The sequence below is a fragment of the Heptranchias perlo genome, unplaced genomic scaffold (assembly GCF_035084215.1).
Source record: "Heptranchias perlo isolate sHepPer1 unplaced genomic scaffold, sHepPer1.hap1 HAP1_SCAFFOLD_134, whole genome shotgun sequence".
NCBI classification, from domain to species: Eukaryota; Metazoa; Chordata; class Chondrichthyes; order Hexanchiformes; family Hexanchidae; genus Heptranchias; species Heptranchias perlo.
In genome coordinates this window covers 1151634-1173802 of record NW_027138580.1, presented here as the reverse complement: position 1 = coordinate 1173802, position 22169 = coordinate 1151634, and the positions used below count along the sequence as shown (strand labels likewise).

Genomic DNA, 22169 nt, shown 5'->3' with positions numbered 1-22169 from the left:
GAGTGGGGCAGTGGGATTAGTTTGGGATTGATACAGGGCGATGGGGGAAGAGAGTGGGGCAGTGGGATTCGATTGGGATTGATATAGTGCGATGGGGAGAGAGTGGGGCAGTGGGATTAGTTTGGGGATTGATGCAGGGCTGTGGGGAGAGTTGTCAGGTTTATGTCGGTGAACCTGCCACCAATTGGTTACAGTGATGATCTTTTATTTGAACAAAAGCAAGGACCAATACATTCAAGTATTTAAGGAATAATAACCGGAAAACAAGGCATTAATTTACTCCGCTATCCTCTGGGCGGAGATCGTAACTTTTGGTCCTGTCTGTTTAACCTCTTTTCCCTCTACACCTTGTCTTCTCTATAACTCCTTCTCTCCCTCTTTTCACTCCCTGACTCTCGAAAGGGGGGTCTCTCTCTTTCCTGTTCCTTTTGGGGGATGGCCCCGGGGCTGTCACTCACACAGTGGGATCTCCCCTATCGGGCTCACTCTCAAGGGCGCGGTGGCCAACGAGGCCTCGTGTATCTCTCCAGACAAAGGAAGAGCGGTCAGCCCAATTCTCATCTCTACGTTTCACGGGCTGATTGAGTGGCCCTCAAAATGTCGTTGCCTCTGGTTGGCCAATCTTGGGCCTCCAACACTCGAGGGGCCTGCCCCTCAAACCTCCCTTCACTTCAAGGCCGAGGCTGGCGGCCTGAACTTGTTCTCTTCCTCCCTGCCTGTTCCCAGGCCATTAACCCTGAGGCCTCCTTGTTATGTGAGAGGCTTCGAGAGCTGTCTCCTCCTGTGGCTGCAACTGTTTCCGTTCGCAGTCTCCACCAGTCGGGCAACTCCCTGAGATGCAAAAGGCCCTGATAAAACTGACAGAAACTCATCAGTTCCCATATATTCCATGTCCTGTTTGATTAATACAGACAGCTGATCATAGAAAGACAGGAAAAGTTACACATCAAAAGTGAGATGTGGACTCAGATGGTTCCCTTATCAGTACGAGAGGCCCAGCTATCGTCCTTCCTTGGTTCTGGAATGTGGTTGCCTAGCGACGTGTTCGAACCTACAGGCCCATTTCACTGATCTTGCCTCAGGAAGTGTGTTTTTAACCACGAGGACTGAATTTGTGTGGAAACTATATTCCCTTACAGAGTGGGGCAGTGGGATTAGTTTGGGATTGATACAGGGCTGTGGGGAGAGAGTGGGGCAGTGGGATTAGTTTGGGATTGAGAGAGGGCGATGGGGAGAGAGCGGGGCAGTGGGATTAGTTTGGGATTGATACAGGACTATGGGGAGAGAGTGGGGCAGTGGGATTAGTTTGGGATTGATACAGGGCTATGGGGAGAGAGTGGGGCAGTGGGATTAGTTTGGGATTGAGAGAGGGCGATGGGGAGAGAGCGGGGCAGTGGGATTAGTTTGGGATTGATACAGGGCTATGGGGAGAGAGTGGGGCAGTGGGATTAGTTTGGGGATTGTTACAGGGCTATGGGGAGAGAATGGGGCAGTGGGATTAGTTTGGGGATTGATACAGGGCTATGGGGAGAGAGCGGGGCAGTGGGATTAATTTGGGATTGATACAGGACTATTGGGAGAGAGCGGGGCAGTGGGATTAGTTTGGGATTGATACAGGGCAATGGGGAGAGAGCGGGGAAAGGGGGATTAGTTTGGGGATTGATGCAGGGCTAATGGGAGAGAATGGGGCAGTGGGATTCGTTTGGGATTGAGACAGGGCAATGGGGAGAGAGCGGGGAAAGGGGGATTAGTTTGGGGATTGATGCAGGGCTGTGGTGAGAAAGCGGGGCAGTGGGATTAGTTTGGGATTGAGACAGGGCTGTGGGGGGAGAGTGGGGCAGTGGGATTAGTTTGGGATTGAGAGAGGGCTATGGGGAGAGAGCAGGGCAGTGGGATTAATTTGGGATTGATACAGGGCTATGGGGAGAGAGCGGGGCAGTGGGATCAGTTTGGGATTGATGCAGGGCTATGGGGAGAGAATGGGGCAGTGGGATTAGTTGGGAATGATACACAGCTATGGGGAGAGAATGGGGCAGTGGGATTTGTTTGGGATTGATACAGAGCTATGGGGAGAGACCGGGGCAGTGGGATTAGTTTGGGATTGATACAGGGCTATGGGGAGAGAGCGGGGCAGTGGGATTAGTTTGGGATTGATACAGGGCTATGGGGAGATTGGTTTGGGATTGATACAGGGCTATGGGGAGATTAGTTTGGGATTGATACAGGGCTATGGGGAGAGAGCGGGGCACTGGGATTAGTTTGGGATTGATACAGGGCTGTGTGGAGAGAATGGGGCAGTGGGCTAAGTTTGGGATTGATACAGGGCGATGGGGGGAGAGTGGGGCAGACCCCTGGGGAACACCACTGTCCACCTTCCTCCAGTCCAGAAAACAACCGTTTACCACTGCTCTCTGTTTCCTGTCACTTCGCCAATTTCCTATCCATGCTGCCACTGCCCCTTTTATTCCATGGGCTTCAACTTTGCTGACACTTTATCAAACGCCTTTTGGAAGTCCATATCCACATGGACCGCATTGCCCTCATCAACCCTCTCTGTTACCTCAACAAAAAACTCAATCAGGTTAGTTAAACATGACTTTCCTTTGTTCATCCACACTTGTCCAAGTGACTATTAATTCTGTCCCGGATTATGGTTTCTAAAAGTTTCCCCACCACCGAGGTTAAACTGACTGGCCTGTAGTTGCTGGGTTTATCCTTACACCCATTTTTGAACAAGGGTGTAACATTTGCAATTCTCCAGTCCTCTGGCACCATCCCCATATCTGAAGATGATTGGAGGATTATGGCCAGCACCTCCGCAATTTCCACCCTTACTTCCCTCAGCAACCTCGGATGCATCCCATCCGGACTGAGTGACTGATCTACTTCAAGTACAGTCAGCCTTTCTGGTACCTCCTCTTTATCAATTTTTAGCCCATCCAGTATCTCAACGACATCCTCTTTTACTGTGACTTTGGCAGCATCTTGCTGCAATTGTACAGGGCTTTGGTGAGACCACACCTGGAGTACTGTGTGCAGTTTTGGTCTCCTTATCTCAGGAAGGATATACTTGCCTTAGAGGCGGTGCAGTGAAGGTTCACGAGATTGATTCTTGGGATGAGAGGGTTATCCTATGAGGAGATGTTGAGTGGAATGGGCCGATACTCTCTGGAGTTTAGAAGAATGAGAGGTGATCTCATTGAAACATTAGATTCTGAGGGGGCTTCACAGGGTAGATGCTGAGAGGCTGTTTCCCCTGGCTGGAGAGTCTAGAACGAGGGGGCATAGTCTCAGGGTGAGGGGTTGGACCTCTCTTCATGATTAGATCTCCTTCTGGTCTCTAATCGGCCCCACCCCTCCTCTTACTACCTGTTTACTATTTATATGCCGATAGAAGAGTTTTGGATTCCCTTTTATTTTGGCCACCAGTCTATTCTCATTCTCTCTCTTTGCCCCTCTTATTTCCTTTTTCACTTCCCCTCCGAACTTTCTATATTCAGCCTGGTTCTCACTTGTATTATCAACCTGACATCTGTCATACGCCCCCTTTTTCTGGTTCATCTTACTCTCTATCTCTTTTGTCATCCAGTGAGCCCTGGCTTTGGTTGCCCTACCTTTCCCCCTCGTGGGAATGTACCTGGACTGTACCTGAACCATCTCCTCGTTAAAGGCCGCTCGTTGTTCGATTACAGTTTTGCCTGACAATCTTTGATTCCAATTTACCCGGGCCAGATCCGTTCTCAACCCACTGAAATTGGCCCACCTCCAATCAAGTATTTTTACTCTAGATTGCTCCTTGACCTTTTCCATAACTAATCTAAACCTTATGATATTATGATCTACGCTGCACTCCCTCCAAGGCCAATATGTCCTTCCGAAGGTGCGGTGCCCAGAACTGCTCACAGTACTCCAGGTGCGGTCTAACCAGGGTTTTGTATAGCTGCAGCATAACTTCTGCTCCCTTGTACTCCAGTCCTCTCGATATAAAGGCCAGCATTCCTTTTGCCTTCTTGATTATTTTCTGCACCTGTTCATGACACTTCAATGATCTATGTACCTGTACCCCTAAGTCCCTTTGGACATCCACTGTTTTTAACTTTTTACCATTTAGAAAGTACCCTGTTCTATCCTTTTTTGATCCAAAGTGGATGACCTCAAATTTGTCTACATTGAATTCCATTTGCCACAGTTTTGCCCATTCACCTAATCTATCAATGTCGCTTTGTAATTTTATGTTTTCATCTACACTGCTTACAATGCCACCAATCTTTGTGTCATCGGCAAACTTAGGTATGAGACTTTCTATGCCTTCATCGAAGTCATTAATAAATATTGTGAATAATTGAGGCCCCAAGACAGATCCCTACCGGACTCCACTAGTCACATCCTGCCAATATGAGTACCGACCCATTATCCCTACTCTCTGTTGTCTTTCGCTCAGCCAACTTCCTAACCAAGTCCGTACTTTTCCCTCGATTCCATGGGCTTCTATCTTAGCTAACAGTCTCTTATGTGGAACCTTATCAAATGCCTTCTGGAAGTCCATATAAATAACATCCATTGACAGTCCCCTTTCCACTACTTTAGTCACCTCTTCAAAAAATTCAATCAGGTTTGTCAGGCACGACCTACCTTTCACAAATCCATGCTGGCTGTCTCTGATTAACTGAAAATTCTCGAGGTGTTCAGTCACCCTATCCTTAATTATAGACTCCAGCATTTTCCCCACAACAGATGTTAGGCTAACTGGTCTATAATTCCCCGGTTTCCTTCTCTCTCCTTTCTTAAAAAGCGGAGTGACATGTGCAATTTTCCAATCTAGAGGGACAGTTCCTGAATCTGGAGAACTTTGAAAGATTATAGTTAGGGCATCCGCAATGTGCTCACCTCCTTCCTTTAAAACCCTGGGATGGAAACTATCTGGTCCTGGGGATTTGTCACTCTTTAGTGCTATTATTTTCTTCATTACTGTTGCTTTACTTATGTTAATTTTATCGAGTCCCTGTCCCCGATTCAATATTAGTTTTCTTGGGATTTCCGGCATGCTATCCTCTTTTTCTACTGTAAATACTGACGCAAAGTAATTGTTCAACATGTCCGCCATTTCCCCATTGTCAATGACAATATCCCCACTTTCAGTTTTTAAGGGGCCAACACTGCTCCTGACCACCCTCTTTTTCCTAATATAACTATCAAAGTTCTTTGTATTGGTTTTGATATCCCTTGCAAGTTTCTTTTCATACTCTCTTTTTGTAGCCCTTACTATCTGTTTTGTGACCCTTTGTTGATCTTTGTATCTTTCCCATTCGCCAGGATCTGTGCCATTTTTTGCCTTTTTGTTTGCCCTTTCCTTCTGTCTTATACTGTCCCTTACCTCTTTAGTTGTCCATGGCTGTTTTTTTTGGCAAGTAGAGTTCTTGCCCCTCAGGGGTATAAACCGATTCTGTATCACGTTAAATGTTTCTTTAAACATTTCCCACTGATCATCAGTCGTTTTACCCATTAACAGATTTGCCCAGTTTACTGTGGACAGTCTCTGTCTCATCCCATTGAAGTCGGCCTTGCCCAAGTCTAGAATCTTAGCAGCTGATTCACTTTTTTCCCTTTCAAACATTACCTTGAACTCGATCATGTTATGATCGCTATTGGATAGATGTTCATGCACAGTTAAGCCGTTAACTAAATCTGGTTCATTACTCATTACTAAATCTAGTATGGCTTTCCCCCTTGTTGCCTCCAGGACATACTGCTGTAGAAAACTATCCCGGACACATTCAAGAAATTCACTACCTTTCTGACAGTTGCTAGTCTGCTTTTCCCAATCTATGTGAAGGTTAAAGACCCCCATTAAGACCACTATGCCTTTCTGACACGCTTGTCTAATCTCTGCATTTATACAATCTAGCACTTCAGAGCTGCTGCCAGGGCTCCTATATACAACTCCCACTATAGTCTTAGATCCTTTCCCATTTCTCAATTCAACCCATAAGGTCTCTGTTAGCTGCTTACCTCTCGTTCTATCCCCCTTTATCATTGAAGTGATTTCATCTCTAATCATTAAGGCTACTCCTCCCCCTCTTCCATTTTCCCTATCTCTCCTGTAGACCTGATAACCCGGTATATTTAGTTCCCAATCCTGACCATCCTGCAGCCATGTCTCAGTAATAGCTATCATGTCATACCCTCCAATTTGAATTTGAACCTGTAGTTCATTTAATTTATTCCTTATACACCATGCATATACATATGTAATAGTGTCTCTGCTATCTCCTCCCTAACCTCTTTTAATATTCACAGATGTAATCCATCCGGACCACGGGTTTTGCTGCTGCCCCCTTTATTCCGCGGGCCACAATCTTGATGATAAGCCGACCAAGTGGTACTTTATCAAACCCTTTTGAAAATCCATACACACATCAGCTGCATTGCCCTCATCGACCCTCTCTGTTACCTCATCAAAAAACTCTATCAGGTTAGTTAAACACGATTTGCCTTTAACAAATCTGTGCTGGCTTTCCCTAATCAATCCATCCTCGTCCAAATGACTGTTCATTCTGTCCCAGAATATCGTCTCTCACTCTCCCCTTGTTACTGTGAGTGCACTGACTGGTGTCTCTCTCTCACCCCTTGTTACTGTCAGTACGCTGACTGGTGTCTCTCTCTCACCCCTTGTTACTGTCAGTACACTGACTGGTGTCTCTCTCTCACCCCTTGTTACTGTCAGTACACTGACTGGTGTCTCTCTCACTCTCCCCTTGTTACTGTCAGTACACTGACTGGTGTCTCTCACTCTCCCCTTGTTACTGTCAGTACACTGACTGGTGTCTCTCTCAGTTAATAAGGGGTGAGAGAGAGAGAGAGAGACACCAGTCAGTGTTCACTCAGGTAGCAGGTTGCACTTTTTAAACTCTCTAATTAAAAAGCCCTGAAAATTCCTACTGATTAGTGAATGCAACCCCATTTTGGAACTGGAGTCTTGTTGACGCATTCGCAAGACTGGCCATTCAAAGAATGTGCCTGAACTTGCTGTTTGAGAATCCTCCCCTTTTCCCCTTGTGCATTGATGGCTTAGAATGGACAGCAATGGGAACAGATTGACAGACATTTGCTGTGATTTTATTTTGTGTCTAAAACCAAATAGGAAGGAAAAGCACGAATGTTTGAACTTTTTTTAAGCTATTGAAGGCATTATTTATTTATTGATGTAACGACACACATTGCATGCACATATTTACTTATCTGTGATCGTACAATCTTACAGCACAGACGGGAGGCCATTCGGCCCATTGTGCCTTTGCTGGCTCTTTGAAAACCATCCAATTAGTCCCACTCCCCCCTATTCTATGTCATAGAATTCTATGTAATATGGAACAGGAACAAATGTATTTATTTTCCATCTCCCTGTAGTGGGAAGGAGAAACACTATTTACTATCCAGGAACCAGGAAAAACACGGACCTCACCGTCTCTCACAAACTCCTTTGCCAATTATTTCTGTGGAAATGTTCACTCCGACCCTCAAAGAGCGTCACCTCACCGCAGGCAAAGTCGTGAGACCCGCCAGTCAGCAGAAACAAACCCCCCCACAACTGCCCGAAGGAACATGGTGCAGTCCTGGATGTGGTTAACAGCAGAATCCAAACCCCTGCAGTTACTTGTGAACTCGCTGGTGTCTCAGCAGGGTGGTGCGCTGAGTGAATCCCTTCCCACACTCGGAGCAGGTGAACGGCCTCTCCCCGGTGTGAACTCGCTGGTGTGTCGGCAGGTCGGATGACTGAGTGAATCCCTTCCCACACTCGGAGCAGGTGAACGGCCTCTCCCCGGTGTGAACGCTCTGGTGTCTCAGCAGGTGGGACGACCGAGTGAATCCCTTCCCACACACCGAGCAAGTGAACGGCCTCTCCCCAGTGTGAACTCGCTGGTGTTTCAGCAGGTCGGATGACTGAGTGAATCCCTTCCCGCAGACGGAGCAGGTGAACGGCCTCTCCCCAGTGTGAACTCGCTGATGTGTCAGCAGGTGGGATGACTGAGTGAATCCCTTCCCGCACACAGAGCAGGTGAACGGCCTCTCCCCGGTGTGAACACTCTGGTGTGTCAGCAGGTTGGACGAGCGCCTGAACCTCCTCCCACAGTGAGAGCAACTGAACGGCCTCTCCTCGGAGTGAACAGATTGGTGCATTAGTAGCTCCCACGAGGTTTTAAAAGTCCCAGTGCAGTCAGAACATTGAAACGGTCTCTGATCAGTGTGGACTCGCTGGTGATTCTGTAGAACAGAGAACTGAGCGAACCCCTTCCCGCACACGGAGCAGGTGAACGGCCTCTCCCCGGTGTGAATGTGCTGGTGTGTCAGTAGGCTGGTTGAAGCAGTAAACCCCTTCCCACACACGGAGCAGGTGAACGGTCTGTCCCCATTGTGAACTCGCTGGTGTTTCTGGAGGTTGCATGACTGAGTGAATCCCTTCCCACACACGGAGCAGGTGAACGGCCTCTCCCCGGTGTGACTGCGTCGATGAGTTTCCAGCCGGGATGGGGAATTGAATCCCTTCCCACAGTCCCCACATTTCCACGGTTTCTCCGTGGTCCGGGTGTCCTTGTGCCTCTCCAGGTTGGACGATCAGATGAAGCCTCGTCCACACACAGAACACGTGGACGGTTTCTCCCCGCTGTGAATGGTGCGATCTTTTTTCAGGCTGTGTAACTGGTTAAAGCTCTTTCCACACTCAGTGCACTGGAACACTCTCACTCGGGTGTGTGTGTCTCGGTGATTTTCCACTCACACTGATGTTTGATCTTTTCCCACAGACACAACAGACAAACATTTCTCCTTCCACATTCAAAGGCCGATGATATTCAGGTCCTGATGAATCGAGTGACTCTGTCAGATCTTGACGTGAGGTTTGGTTTGAGTTTCCCGTCTGCAAATCCTCCCCTTCTAATCCCCTGTAAAAGGAGTTTACAAAAGTCATTTTGAACAGACAATTCTAGTTTCTGTGGAACATTCTTTCCCCTCTCGTTCCCCTCAAGCTGTAAATCCCCGTCCCACAATCTCTCCCTCTTCCCTCCCTCTGCTCCACCTCATGTTCACTCTCCCAATTCTCGCTGCTCTGCAGATCCACACTTGCTGGTTCCTGTTCAGGACACAGACACCTTTGATTTCTCATGCAGGCAGCTAAGCTGAATATATGTATAATGTATGTACAGCACTATATTACTGGGCTAAAATATCTAATCTGTGTTCAGTACTATATTACTGGACTAAAAATATATGAAGTATGTCGAGTACTGTATGAATTGGATCGCTCTTTCAGAGAGCTGGCACTGCCACGATGGGCCGAACGGCCTCTCTCTGTCCCCAGTCTGTGATTCCAGGAGTTCCCGCTGAGGCGCATCCACCCAGAATGCCCCGCGCGGTGGAATACGGTCTATCTCCATCAGCAGGAGGCGCAGCGCGCAGGCGCGGGCAGGGCTGGCGGGCGGAGCATGCGCGGTGCGGGTCCCGGAGACGGAGCGGGGCCGAGCGGAGTCTCGGCGACACCGAGTGCGGCTCAGGCCCCGAATCAGAGCCCCGGGGGGTGGGGGAGCGGCGGGCGGAGGGGAACCCCGGGGCTCCATTAAACCCATCACCCAGCGCCTACCCGCCGCCTTTTTATTCCCGGTTTTCTTCTCCCGTTTCCAGCGAGTCCGACGGGAGCGACAAAACGACAGGCCCGAGGCTGCTCCCAGAATGCAGGGCGCGGGGCCTGGGGAGCATGCGCAGTCTGAGCAGAGGGAAGAGATAGAGGGGTTTCTGGGGCGCGGGGGATTGTGGGGGCCCACCGCCGCCATTACTCGCCGGGTGCGGCTCAGAATCACTCGGTTCACCGGGACCTGAACATCATCGGCCTTTGAACAGGGCAGCAGTGAGAGACCGCACACGTGTTGTGTGTGTGGAGGAGGCTTCAGCCGATCGTCAGGTCTGTCGAGAGACAATCGCAGTCACACCGGGGAGAAACCGTGGAAATGTGGGGACTGTGGGAAGGGATTCAATTCCCCATCCCGGCTGGAAACTCATCGACGCAGTCACACCGGGGAGAGGCCGTTCACCTGCTCCGTGTGCGGGAAGGGATTCACTCAGTCTCTGCCCTGCTGACACACCAGCGAGTTCACAAATAACTGCAGGGCTTGGATTCTGCTGTTAATCACATCCACGACTGAACCATGTTCATTCTGACAATTGGGGTTTGTTTCTGCTGATGTTAATAACCCCTAGAACTGGGCTGGAGTTTAATATTCTGGATAAATGTCGAATAAATCAGCCTTGCGTTAAGCACACAGTGCATCAAGTCTTTTTAATATGGTGCTGGCAGATTTATTGAATCTGTTTCCACCTCCCTTTCGGGCAGTGCAGTTTAGTTTGTGGAGGGTCGGTCAGGAGAGTGTTGCAGAAATCCAGCCCCAGGGCTATAAAGGCCTGGGTTAGGGTTTAGATGCACAGGGTCCAGAGGTGATCAAAAGTAGGGTCGCCGACAGGTCAGATGGGGGGGGGGGAGGAGCCAGAGCCGCGGGAATCGGGAAGTTGCAGGGGGGACATTGGGCCGTGTTAATAGTTTAATTGCTTGAAGTTTAACTTGATGTCTCCTGCCTGGCAATACAAAGGGACAGTCTATGTCCTGGGCATCCCAGATAGATAATGTGATGACTGGCGGGCCTCTGTTGTTCTTGCGAGCCTCCGATATTAACACAGATCGAGATGTGATTAACTTTGATCGAGAACAAAGCAAATTCTAACATTGTAAATTCGAACAACTGCCAGAATGAACACGGTTCAGTCCTGGATGTGATTAACAGCAGCAATAACAGCAGAATCCAACCGCCTGCAGTCACTGGTGAACTCGCTGGTGTGTCAACAGGTGGGACGACCGAGTGAATCCCTTCCCACACACGGAGCAGGTGAACGGCCTCTCCCCGGTGTGACTGCGTCGATGAGTTTCCAGCCTGGATGGGGAAATTGAATCCCTTCCCACAGTCCCCACATTTCCACGGTTTCTCCATGGTCCGGGTATCCTTGTGTCTCTCCAGGTTGGACGATCAGTTGAAGCCTCGTCCACACACAGAACACGTGGACGGTTTCTCCCCGTTGTGAACGGTGCGATGTTTTTTCAGGCTGTGTAACTGGTTAAAGCTGAAGGGTTGGGATTTGAAGCAGCTGAGTGTTGCAGTCAGGCGACACAGCATGACAACCTCGTTTCAGTTGAGACTAGTTTTAAAAACACAAATGGACAAAGTGATTAAGCCTGTGGAGAGAAGGTTAAAATTTGCAGCACAATCGGGTTACGAAGCAGCAACTGTCCGGTGGGTGTGTGCAGGGGATATTTGATTAACCTTTGAGCCGTGTCCAATCACGAGTCACTGACTCAGATCGGCCAAGAGCCCCGAGACAGCAGAAATGGACCCTCCTGTCCAGATAACTGGACAAACTGAGATAAAAGACCGAACTAAAAGAAGGGGCTGAGCGAACGATGGAAAGTTATAATTAGATTGTTTTTGAATGTTGTCACAGAGCCGGATTGGCTGAGGAATAAGTAATGCAGTAACTGCGATCGGTGTGCTCCAGTCTTGGACTGTATATAAGCTTGTGAATTTTGTTGATCGGGGAGAAGGTGATCGCACAGACCGTGGGGTCAGAGACCCTTCTCCCACAGCTCGGTTTTAATAAACTGCACCTTTTACTTTCCCACAGATTAGATGTGAATTTATTCTCACCCAACAAATTGGCGGAGTCGGCGGGATACTTCGGAGCTGGAAGACCGCCCGCACCAGGGAGCGGGGCGAGCAGTCAGATTTTTGACCGTCCAGAAACTGGATCAGTCGGAAGGGCGGTGTGAGAGCGAGGCAGTGTCCAAAGAACCTGGTATCTGTGAGGGGTGAGAGATGCAGTTTAAATAGTGGTTCAGCTGATTGAAACCTGATGTGTTATTTCGGAATGTACGTGTCTGGAGGACCCATCCTGAGCCGGAATTAAGAGGGCGACTGGGCCCCATGTGAAGGGCAGAGTCAGTTGGGAATCCGAGACAGACTGAAAGTCTCTCTGCTGTGTTGCGTTGCGGGATCTGTTGTGTTGCATTCCGTGATGTTGTGTATTAACAGCTGCAGGTGAAATAATCACCTCTGACAGCGATAGTTACAAGTCAGGACCGTCATCATGGAAACAGGCCCTTCGGCCCAACATGTCCATGTCGCCCAGTTTATACCACTAAGCGAGTCCCAATTGCCTGCACTTGGCCCATATCCCTCTATACCCATCTTACCCATGTCACTGTCCAAATGCTTTTTAAAAGACAAAATTGTACCCGCCTCTACTACTGCCTCTGGCAGCTCGTTCCAGACACTCACCACCCTTTGAGTGAAAAAATTGCCCCTCTGGACCCTTTTGTATCTCTCCCCTCTCACCTTAAATCTATGCCCCCTCGTTATAGACTCCCCTACCTTTGGGAAAAGATTAGGGGGGACCGGAACGCGGTAAACTGATAACATTGAATACATTCTGGCGGAAGGCGGAGGCCCAGACTGGGGTCGGCCTGGATCAATGAGTCGGCTCCATGCTGACGACCAAAAGGGCTTGATGGATAAAATGAGGAGAGATGGTTGGGACCCCCTCAAAAAACCAACAACACAACGGGAGTGGAGGGAAAAGCAGAAACAAAAGACAACTAAGAAAGCAGGAGTAATTTTAATCCATCAGTTAGTAACGTTAACAAAAAGGGGTTAATACACGAACCAGTGAGATGGAAGAACAGAAAATAAGAGCAGAATTCGAGACTTTAATCGAAAGGATGGAATTGAGAGGCGAGGGAAGAGGAGACAAATGGGATAAAGAAACCCCCCGCTGTCTGCCTCGGCTCCACCGAGAGAGGAGAATAATATTCCGGCCGTGCCGATGGCCCCCGTAATACGACACCCAGTGCCAGCTCAAAGTCGATCTCGGGCTTTCTCACCTCTTGAAAAACAAGCCATCCTTAAAGATTTCGGAACCCTGAAACCCCGTGGTCAGAACTCGGAGTTCTGGAGGAATCTGCAGGGAATGTGGGGAGTCCATGATTTCCATCCTCGACACGTCCACCAGTTAGTTTGGGGCGAAACGCCCAGCCGGCAAATGGAGAAATGTAAACCCCGCTGCGGGCATGCAAGACTGAGCGTGGGCGGGTGCAATACCTGCGGGTGCTTCACTGGGGGACACAGCGGGCGGCCTACGGGCCCTTTAAGATCGCAGGAGAAACAGCACTTGGGGCCCGACTATAAACTGGGGGGGAAATCCAATCAGTAAAGCAAAGAAAGGCAGAATCTAGTCGTGATTACGGAGAACGATTGTTTGACGCCTATTGCGAATCGTCAGGGCAAGCAAACCCACAACGGACAGGACCAGCCCTTCATCCAGATGTTTAAGGATGGACTCTCATCGGCACACCAGGCCATCCGAAAAATGGGGGGAGTAGCCGCCCCTCCGTATGATCTCGCAGTTCAATGGGCACCTCAGATAGATGCGAGGGAATCTGAACACACCGAAAAGGGAGGTGTAAAAATGAAACAGGAAAGGGTAGCAGCAGGGAGAGGCATCGCAATCAAACAAGAGGATTCAGGGGAACTGTTGTAATTGTGGGAAGATGGGACACATGGCAAGGGATTGCAGGAGTGGAGAGAAAGGGAGATGTGACTGTTGCGGTGAGCCAGGACACCAGAGTCGCAGCTGTTGGCAGAAGAAAGGAAAGGTGGACCGGACACAGGGCACTTATCTCAGTCCGGAGGATAGAAGGGACTTTCTGGAGCACCTCAAGTCGAAAGGGAAGAGTCAATGAGGGGAGGCGGCCCCCGTAAAAGGAGGCTCGGATAACCGAGTCTATGGAGCAGCATTATTAGGGGGCCAACCGGGTGGAATGTTCGTTGACACAGGAGCATCGGTATCCTTGACTGATTTTCCCCTTCCGACAACCAGGGAATATTTATATATACAGTAGGATTAGGGGGTATAAAAATTAAGGCTTATAAAAGTGAAGTACAAGTTTTAGAGATAACAGGAAAACTCCTCCCCGCCCAATTTTATGTGTGTCCAAATAACGAAGGGACCATATCAGGAATAGAGCTGCTAAAGGAATTTAATATCTTGGTGGACTCAGCGCAAAATAAAATTGTTTGGTCCAAAGGAGATGGTCCAAGGTCAGTATAGATAAACCATGCACCAATTTGGCTCGGGGAGGGAGTACAGCATCCTCGAGCAGGGATTGGGAACTAGAACGAAAACCAGACGCCAAATGATGAGAGGGGTTTGGGCTGAGACAAAAACAGGATACCGGACGGGTAAAGACGGAGCCAATCAGGGTCCCAGGTCCGGAACACAAGCCCCATAAGCAACACCCTATTAAACCAGAAGCACGGGAAGCGGGACAAGAAATAGTGGGTGATCTGGAAGAAAGGGACATAATTAGGATTACCGAAAGCACGACCAACTCGCCCGTATGGCCAGTCACCAAACCGGAGAAATCATTCCGACTGACTATTGATTCTACTGAATTAAACAAGGTCACGCCCAAATTGCACCCAATAGCGGCCAGCCCATCCACAATCTGAAATGTCTTGAACTCGGAGCACAAGATTTTTACAGTTTTGGATCTCGCTCGTGGATTCTGGTCTTTACCCTGAGACCAGGAATCCCAGAATAAGTTTGCCTTTACGGTTGGGAAAAGACAGTATCCATGGACTAGGCTACCTCAGGGGTTCAATAACAGCCCGGGGGTGTTCCACCGGGCAATGAGCTCACTGTTAGAAACACTGAGCCTCAACCCGTATCGCAGAACTGCGTTGCAATCCGTGGACGATCTGTTCATCGCCTCGGGAGATGAGCATGGACATGCAGCTGCTTTAATTGAAGTCCTACAAGCCCTGGAAACAGGAGGGTTCAAGATAAACCCTAAAAAAGCTCAAATCGGGCAGAGCACAGTTATTTACCCGGGACAACAATTGTCCCAGGGGACCCGAGCCATGCCAGGTGACCGACGGAAGGCCATACAAGAGATGCCCCGACCGGTCTCAGTACGAGGAATCAGGAAGGTTTTAGGTCTCTTTAATTATCGGAGGAATTTTAGACCGAACTTTGCAGCGACAGCGGAACCGGTCCAGAAATTGGTGAAAGGGGGAATTCCCGGTAATACCCCGGGTAGAGTGGAGACTAGAACAGGAGCAGGCAGATGGGAGTTTAAAACAAGCGCTGATATCAGCCCCTGGCCTCGGTCTGCCCGACATGAGGAAACCAGTCCACATTCATTGTGAGAATGAAGGGGGGTTCTACACCGCCGTGATAACCCAACACCATGGGGACAGGCGACGGCCAGTACCATATCACCCCACTAAACAGTCATCCGGAGCCGCTGGATTATCACAATGTGGAGCAGCACTGGACTGAGCAGCGTGGGCGGTAAAGGTTAGCGAGCCCACAGTAATGACCAGGGGACATTATCCTCCATACCAGACAGACGATCGGAGAAATGATCAATAATAACAAGCTCCGGTCAGGAGCGAACATGCGGAGGGCACCTTGGGAGACGGTCCTAATACCTAAGGACCAATCAGTGGGAATTGTTCGGGATACGGGGGGGGGGGGGGAGAATCCCGCTGAAGGGATCCTGGGATCAGGGGATCCCCAGGGATGTGCAGAAGTCGATGAGGAAGTTGACGCAGACCCTTTGGAGGAAGATCCTCTGGGAGACCCACACATTACCCGATGTGTGGACGGCTCCAGAAAATATGTTGACGGCTCTCCCCGAACTGGGCGGGCAGTCGTAAATGAAAAGTTAGAAACAGTATTGACCGGCAGATCGGACGGGGCATTATCAGCCCAAGTGACAGAATTAGTAGCACTCACTGAGGCCCTGACCCTGGCAGAAGGATAATCAGTAAATATTGACACAGATAGTAGATATGCGTTTGGAGAGCTCCACGATTATATGATAGCTTGGGGAAGAAGGGGATGTGTCACCGCAGGAGGAGATCTCATCAGGCATCAACAGCGAATAGGGGCCCTCCTGGAAGCTGCAAAAGCACCAAAGCAGGCAGCAGTAGTAAAAATTAAAGCCCATCAGAAGGTAGAAACCCGCCAGCAGGAGGGCAATCGGGCCGCGGATTTGGCAGCGCATCGGGCATTAGAACAGGAACTACCGGTAGCAAGTGCACAGGTAGACCAGATAGACATCGGAAGGTCACACTGGGATACCGCGCCGGGAGAAAAGCAGGAATGGTATCGGGCAGGAGGTGGAGCAGATGATCAGGGGGGTTTGGTGAAAGAACGGGAAGGTAATAGCCCCCCCACCCCCGCTTGTATTCGACAAACGCTCTTGGAGTTACACCATGGCAGAGATCATGCGGGCAGAGGGGCGATGACCCATCAGGTAGGACAAGAATGGTGGTGGCCAGGTGGAGGAAGGGATGGAGCAAAGTATTGTCTAAATTGTCTGACATGCGCCCAGCATAACCCAGGACGGCCAGTAAAAATACGAATGGCCCACCGGCCGAGACCTAGAGGTCCTTGGGAAAAGATAATTGTAAACAATTTTACAACACCAAGTTACAGTCCAGCAATTTTATTTTAAATTCACAAGCTTTCGGAGGCTTCCTCCTTCCTCAGGTGAACGATGTGGAAATGAAATCCTCGAAATGAAGTCGCATTTATAATTCACAGAACAATGCTTGGTGATTACAGACAGTTTTTTCAACTGCCCGTTGCCAAGGCAATCAGTGTGCAGACAGACAGGTGTTACCTGCAAGGTCTCCGAATATACAAATCACCAAAAAAAAACAAAAAAAAACAGAGATAGAGAGGTAGAAACATAGAAAAGACAGCAACTGACACGTTATATTAAAAACGGATAACATTTGTTCGCTGGTGGGGTAAGGGAATGAAGTTAAGGGCGAGCCCAAACCGAACCATGGGTTTGTCCCCTTCCGGATTAATGACGGGGAGAGCCATGTAACTCCCCCATGGAATAATAACAGGAGGAGAGGATACAGGGCCCTCTGAGAGATAGAGTCCGGAGGTACGTCTTGGAACGAAGTAACCAGTTAAAGGGAATGAGACAACAAACGAGGGAGAGACAGGAGGAAAGAGATAAAGATTTGGGATTGACTGCAGTTCCGCCTGTTCCTCCAGCGGGAACTAAGGTAATGGTTAAAGAATGACCAGAAAAACCAGGCTTTGCCCCAAAATGGTGAGGACCGCATCAAGTCCTTGTTAGTGGAGATACTTGCGCATGTTTCGATATAAAGGGGATGGGGCGGTGGGAACACTGAACTCAACTGAAGGTCCACAAGGACTAAAATGCATCTTTGTCTATTTAACAGGTGATCCCTGCAATCAATCTCAATAATCCTTTGGAAAGTTGTTAATCCGTCTTTAAAATGTATTTGACTCTCGGATTGTTTTGTGGAATGTGTGTGGCGTTGACCGGAGTGACACGCCGGCCGGCATGGGAAAAGCGAGAGTTCCCTGTTAATCCTTTTTTTGTATCTGAGTTATGTGTATGTGAGGGACAAGGGAGACAGTGCGTGTTGGGTATATCGTCATATCCCAATCCCCTTTAGACCAATCCCATTGAACGTCATTCAAAGGGCTGAATGGTTAGTCAGTAGAAACAATCCGAGCAGTCGTACTGATGGGAATGACACCCAGAGCAGAGAACGGGAGGAACAAAGAGCACAGTTCAGGAGTGCAGGATATCCCTGAAACATGTTCAAAGGATGGTCCAAACCCGTGGATAACAGAAGCGAAAAGCCACCGTATCTCATCCTCACAAACACAACTGGGGGAGGAAGACCCGATGGGGCGAGATGTTGGAGAAGGAATGGAAGCAGAGGGGAAGAGAGGAATCTGGAAGCAGGAAACAGTAGATGTGAACATAATTGGACAACACTCAAACAAGGTTCACCCTGAGAAGTTTGGTGGTTTAACACAACTGGTTTAACAAACCTCACTAGTGGGGGGAAATGGAACGGAATCACAGGGAGGAACGGTGAGTCCGGCCTTTCCACATTCCCAAACCTAACTGCCTACAGCGGGACCTATTTTATTTGTGGACATAAGGCAGACCCCTGGCTTCCAGGAAATTGGACTGGGTCCTGCTATTTGGGATATGTGGTGTCAGACACCCATCACTTGCCCTCCCGAGCAGATCATCACCATTATCGATGCAAAAGGGCAATCACAGCAACAGGGCGGTTCTTCGCTATTTAATTCCCCGGGTATGGGCAATAAAAGAAATTCGACTCGGAGCATCGGTATTGGAGAAAGTAGCTCATGACACAGCTGAAGCCCTGTCTGAAATCAGTGCAGAAATGGTGGCGATGAGAACAACAGCTCTCCAGAATAGGATGGCCCTTGATAATCTCCCAGCTAAAGAAGGTGGCACATGCACAATGATCGGTGCTGAGTGCTGCACCGACATACCGGAGAGCTCAGAGAATAGAACCAATTTGGCCGAACATATACAGAAGGAGGGAAAGAAATGACACCAAACCTCAGGGGAAGGTTGGTTGGACTGGCTCTTTGGAGGATCATGGGGATCGTATTTGATGCCTGGATTTATAATTGTTGGAGTGATGACAACATGTTGTGTTATGATAACAGTTTTGAAAGGATGTTGTAAATTGGCGCTCGCTGGCATTCCAGCAGCATCTGGAGTTCCGATAAAACCCCTGCGATCAACGACAGACGAACGACAGGCAACGGGAGAAGAGGACGAGTCTCACATGGAAAGAGTCACATGATGATCAACGAAGGACGAGCTCAGGACAATTGAGCCCGACCCTCAACACAGGGTGACTCCCCGGGGGAGGGCCAGAAACGGCATCGGACGGAAGTTGATCCCGGGGCAAATCCTAAACTTGTACCGGGACCAACAGGAGGGACTGAAGGGTTGGGATTTGAAGCAGCTGAGTGTTGCAGTCAGGCGACACAGCATGACAACCGAGTTTCAGTTGAGACTAGTTTTCAAAACACAAATGGACAAAGTGATTGAGCCTGTGGAGAGAAGGTTAAAATTTGCAGCACAATCGGGTTACGAAGCAGCAACTGTCCGGTGGGTGTGTGCAGGGGATATTTGATTAACCTTTGAGCCGTGTCCAATCACGAGTCACTGACTCAGATCGGCCAAGAGCCCCGAGACAGCAGAAATGGACCCTCCTGTCCAGATAACTGGACAAACTGAGATAAAAGACCGAACTAAAAGAAGGGGCTGAGCGAACGATGGAAAGTTATAATTAGATTGTTTTTGAATGTTGTCACAGAGCCGGATTGGCTGAGGAACAAGTAATGCAGTAACTGCGATCGGTGTGCTCCAGTCTTGGACTGTATACAAGCTTGTGAATTTTGTTGATCGGGGAGAAGGTGATCGCACAGACCGTGGGGTCAGAGACCCTTCTCCCACAGCTCGGTTTTAATAAACTGCACCTTTTACTTTCCCACAGATTAGATGTGAATTTATTTTCACCCAACACCGGCATGGACCAGGTGGGCCGAATGGCCTGTTTCTGTGCTGCACATTCTATGTAATATGGAACAGGGACACATTTATTTATTTTCCATCTGCCTGTAGTGGGAAGGAGAAACACTATTTACTATCCAGGAACCAGTAAAAACACGGACCTCACCGTCTCTCACAAACTCCTTTGCCAGTTATTTCCGTGGAAATGTTCACTCCGACCCTCAAAGAGCGTCACCTCACCGCAAGCAAAGTCGTGAGACCCGCCAGTCAGCAGAAACAAAGCACCTGGAAGGAAACCTCTTAAACTCAATTAAATGATTCCCCGTGGGTCAGGATCGAGCGTATTGTCCGAATGCAACTTTATTACACCGACACCAATAGTATAAGAACTATTACGGTGAGACAATAAACTCACACACACTGGTTTCCTGCAGGCCCAATGTGATCCGGCCTGGCTTCTGCAGATTGGACTTCTGACCGTCCTGTCAGCTTCACAAACCAAAAGCCTTGCTGTCTGTTCTTAAATCATCCCCTTTAATGTGAGTCATCTCACATGATGCCCAGAATATAGATTGAAGTGAGATTCCTCCAGACCTCGACATAATGGCCGTGTTAATAGTTTAATTGCTTAAAGTTTAACTTGATGTCTCCTGCCTGGCAATACAAAGGGTCAGTCTATGTCCTGGGCATCCCAGATAGATAATGTGATGACTGGCGGGCCTCTGTTGTTCTCGCGAGCCTCTGATATTAACACATATCGAGATGTGATTAACTTTGATTGAGAACAAAGCAAATTCTAACATTGTAAATTCTAACAACTGCCAGAATGAACATGGTTCAGTCCTGGATGTGATTAACAGCAGCAATAACAGTAGAATCCAACCGCCTGCAGTCACTGGTGAACTCGCTGGTGTGTCAACAGGTAGGACGACCGAGGGAATCCCTTCCCGCACACGGAGCAGGTGAACGGCCTCTCCCCGGTGTGAACTCGCTGGTGTGTCAGCAGGGTGGATGAACGAGTGAATCCCTTCCCACACACGGAGCAGGTGAACGGCCTCTCCCCAGTGTGAACTCGCTGGTGTACCAGCAGGCGGAATGACTGAGTGAATCCCTCCCCGCACACGGAGCAGGTGAACGGCCTCTCCCCAGTGTGACTGCGTCGATGAGTTTCCAGCTGGGACGGGTAATTGAATCCCTTCCCACAGTCCCCACATTTCCACGGTTTCTCCATGGTCCGGGTGTCCTTGTGTCTCTCCAGGTTGGACGATCAGTTGAAGCCTCGTCCACACACACAACACGTGGACGGTTTCTCCCCGCTGTGAACGGTGCGATGTTTTTTTCAGGCTGTGTAACTGGTTAAAGCTCTTTCCACACTCAGTGCACTGGAACACTCTCACTCGGGTGTGTGTGTCTCGGTGATTTTCCACTCACACTGATGTTTGAAATCTTTTCCCACAGACACAACAGACAAACATTTCTCCTTCCACATTCAAAAAAATGAAGCCTTGAATCTGTGTTGGGAAATACAATGACACAAACATGATTCAATTTGTAAATTGAACCATTTAAAATCAAATAAAATGAATTTAATTCCTTTCTCGAAGTGATGTCTGGGCTGAGAATGAATGTTTGCGCCCGGTTACGCAGTGTGTCACTGGTTCTCCGCTCCAAATGCACCTCTTTCGGCTCACGGTATCATTTACACCTTGCGTTTCTAAACCCCATCTCAGAAATATCAGCAATTGGTGCTTCCAATGGTGGGCAATCATACCCAGAATGCTCCACACACTAGAATATGGCCGATGTCAGCTGTGCCTCAGTGGGTATCACTCTCGCCTGAGTCAGAAGCACAAAATCTGGGCTGACACTTCAGTGCAGTACTGAGGGAGGGTCACACTGTCGGAGGGTCAGTACTGAGGGAGGGTCACACTGTCGGAGGGTCAGTACTGAGGGAGGGTCACACTGTCAGAGGGTCAGTACTGAGGGAGGGTCACACTGTCGGAGGGTCAGTACTGAGGGAGGGTCACACTGTCGGAGGGTCAGTACTGAGGGAGGGTCACACTGTCGGAGGGTCAGTACTGAGGGAGGGTCACACTGTCGGAGGGTCAGTACTGAGGGAGGGTCACACTGTCGGAGGGTCAGTGCTGAGGGAGCGTCGCACTGTCGGAGGTTCAGTACTGAGGGAGCGTCGCACTGTCGGAGGAGCCGTCCATCGGATGAGCCGTCCATCGGATGAGACGTTAAACCGAAGCCCCTGCCTTCCCCTCTCGGGGTGGACGCAAAAGATCCCGCGGCCACCACCGCAAAGGAGAGCAGGAGAGTTTCTCCCTCAACCGACCACCTCAAAAAACCAGATCACCTGCTCGGTGCTGCTTGTGGGATCCTGCTGTGCATTATGTTCTCATGCACTGGCTGCATTGCAACAGTGGCTGCAACTTCACCAGGAGCTGCTGGGCTGTGTGTGGGAGGGGGAGGGGGAGGGGCCCTGAGGATGGGACAGGCGCTGCTCGAATGCAACTCTTGCTTTGGCAGCTCTGGGGAATGGGGCGCAGTGCGCAGGCGCGGGGCTGGCGGCCGGAGCATGCGCGGTGCGGGTCCCGGAGCCTCACCGAGCGGATCGATTTTAATGGCGGCCGCGACCGACCGCCCGCCCGCCGGGGAGGTGAGG

General features: G+C 49.5%; 1 protein-coding gene and 1 long non-coding RNA gene across 5 annotated transcripts in view; one reads left to right on the top strand and one right to left on the bottom strand.

Moving 5' to 3' along the window:
* The window catches only part of LOC137308609 (zinc finger protein 850-like), a 79809-nt gene that overhangs the window by 14577 nt on the left and 43063 nt on the right, over positions 1-22169 (bottom strand). Inside the window, exons 4-6 of the mRNA XM_067977228.1 lie at positions 20398-20655; positions 8288-8500; positions 7690-8119 (exon numbers count right to left, since the gene is read on the bottom strand). Of these exons, the coding sequence (XP_067833329.1) occupies positions 7690-8119; positions 8288-8500; positions 20398-20655 (901 nt within the window). The remainder of the gene's footprint in view (positions 1-7689; positions 8120-8287; positions 8501-20397; positions 20656-22169) is intronic.
* Positions 1-22169, top strand: part of LOC137308612 (uncharacterized) — a 65665-nt gene that overhangs the window by 2200 nt on the left and 41296 nt on the right. For 2 of the 4 annotated variants that reach the window (XR_010959575.1, XR_010959574.1), the window contains exons 3-4: positions 6298-6472; positions 8802-9952. This is a non-coding gene — a long non-coding RNA (uncharacterized lncRNA). Of the gene's footprint in view, positions 1-6297; positions 6473-8801; positions 10538-11718; positions 11903-17363; positions 19575-22169 lie in introns of those variants that run through there. The other 2 variants (XR_010959576.1, XR_010959573.1) reach the window with 2 other exon arrangements.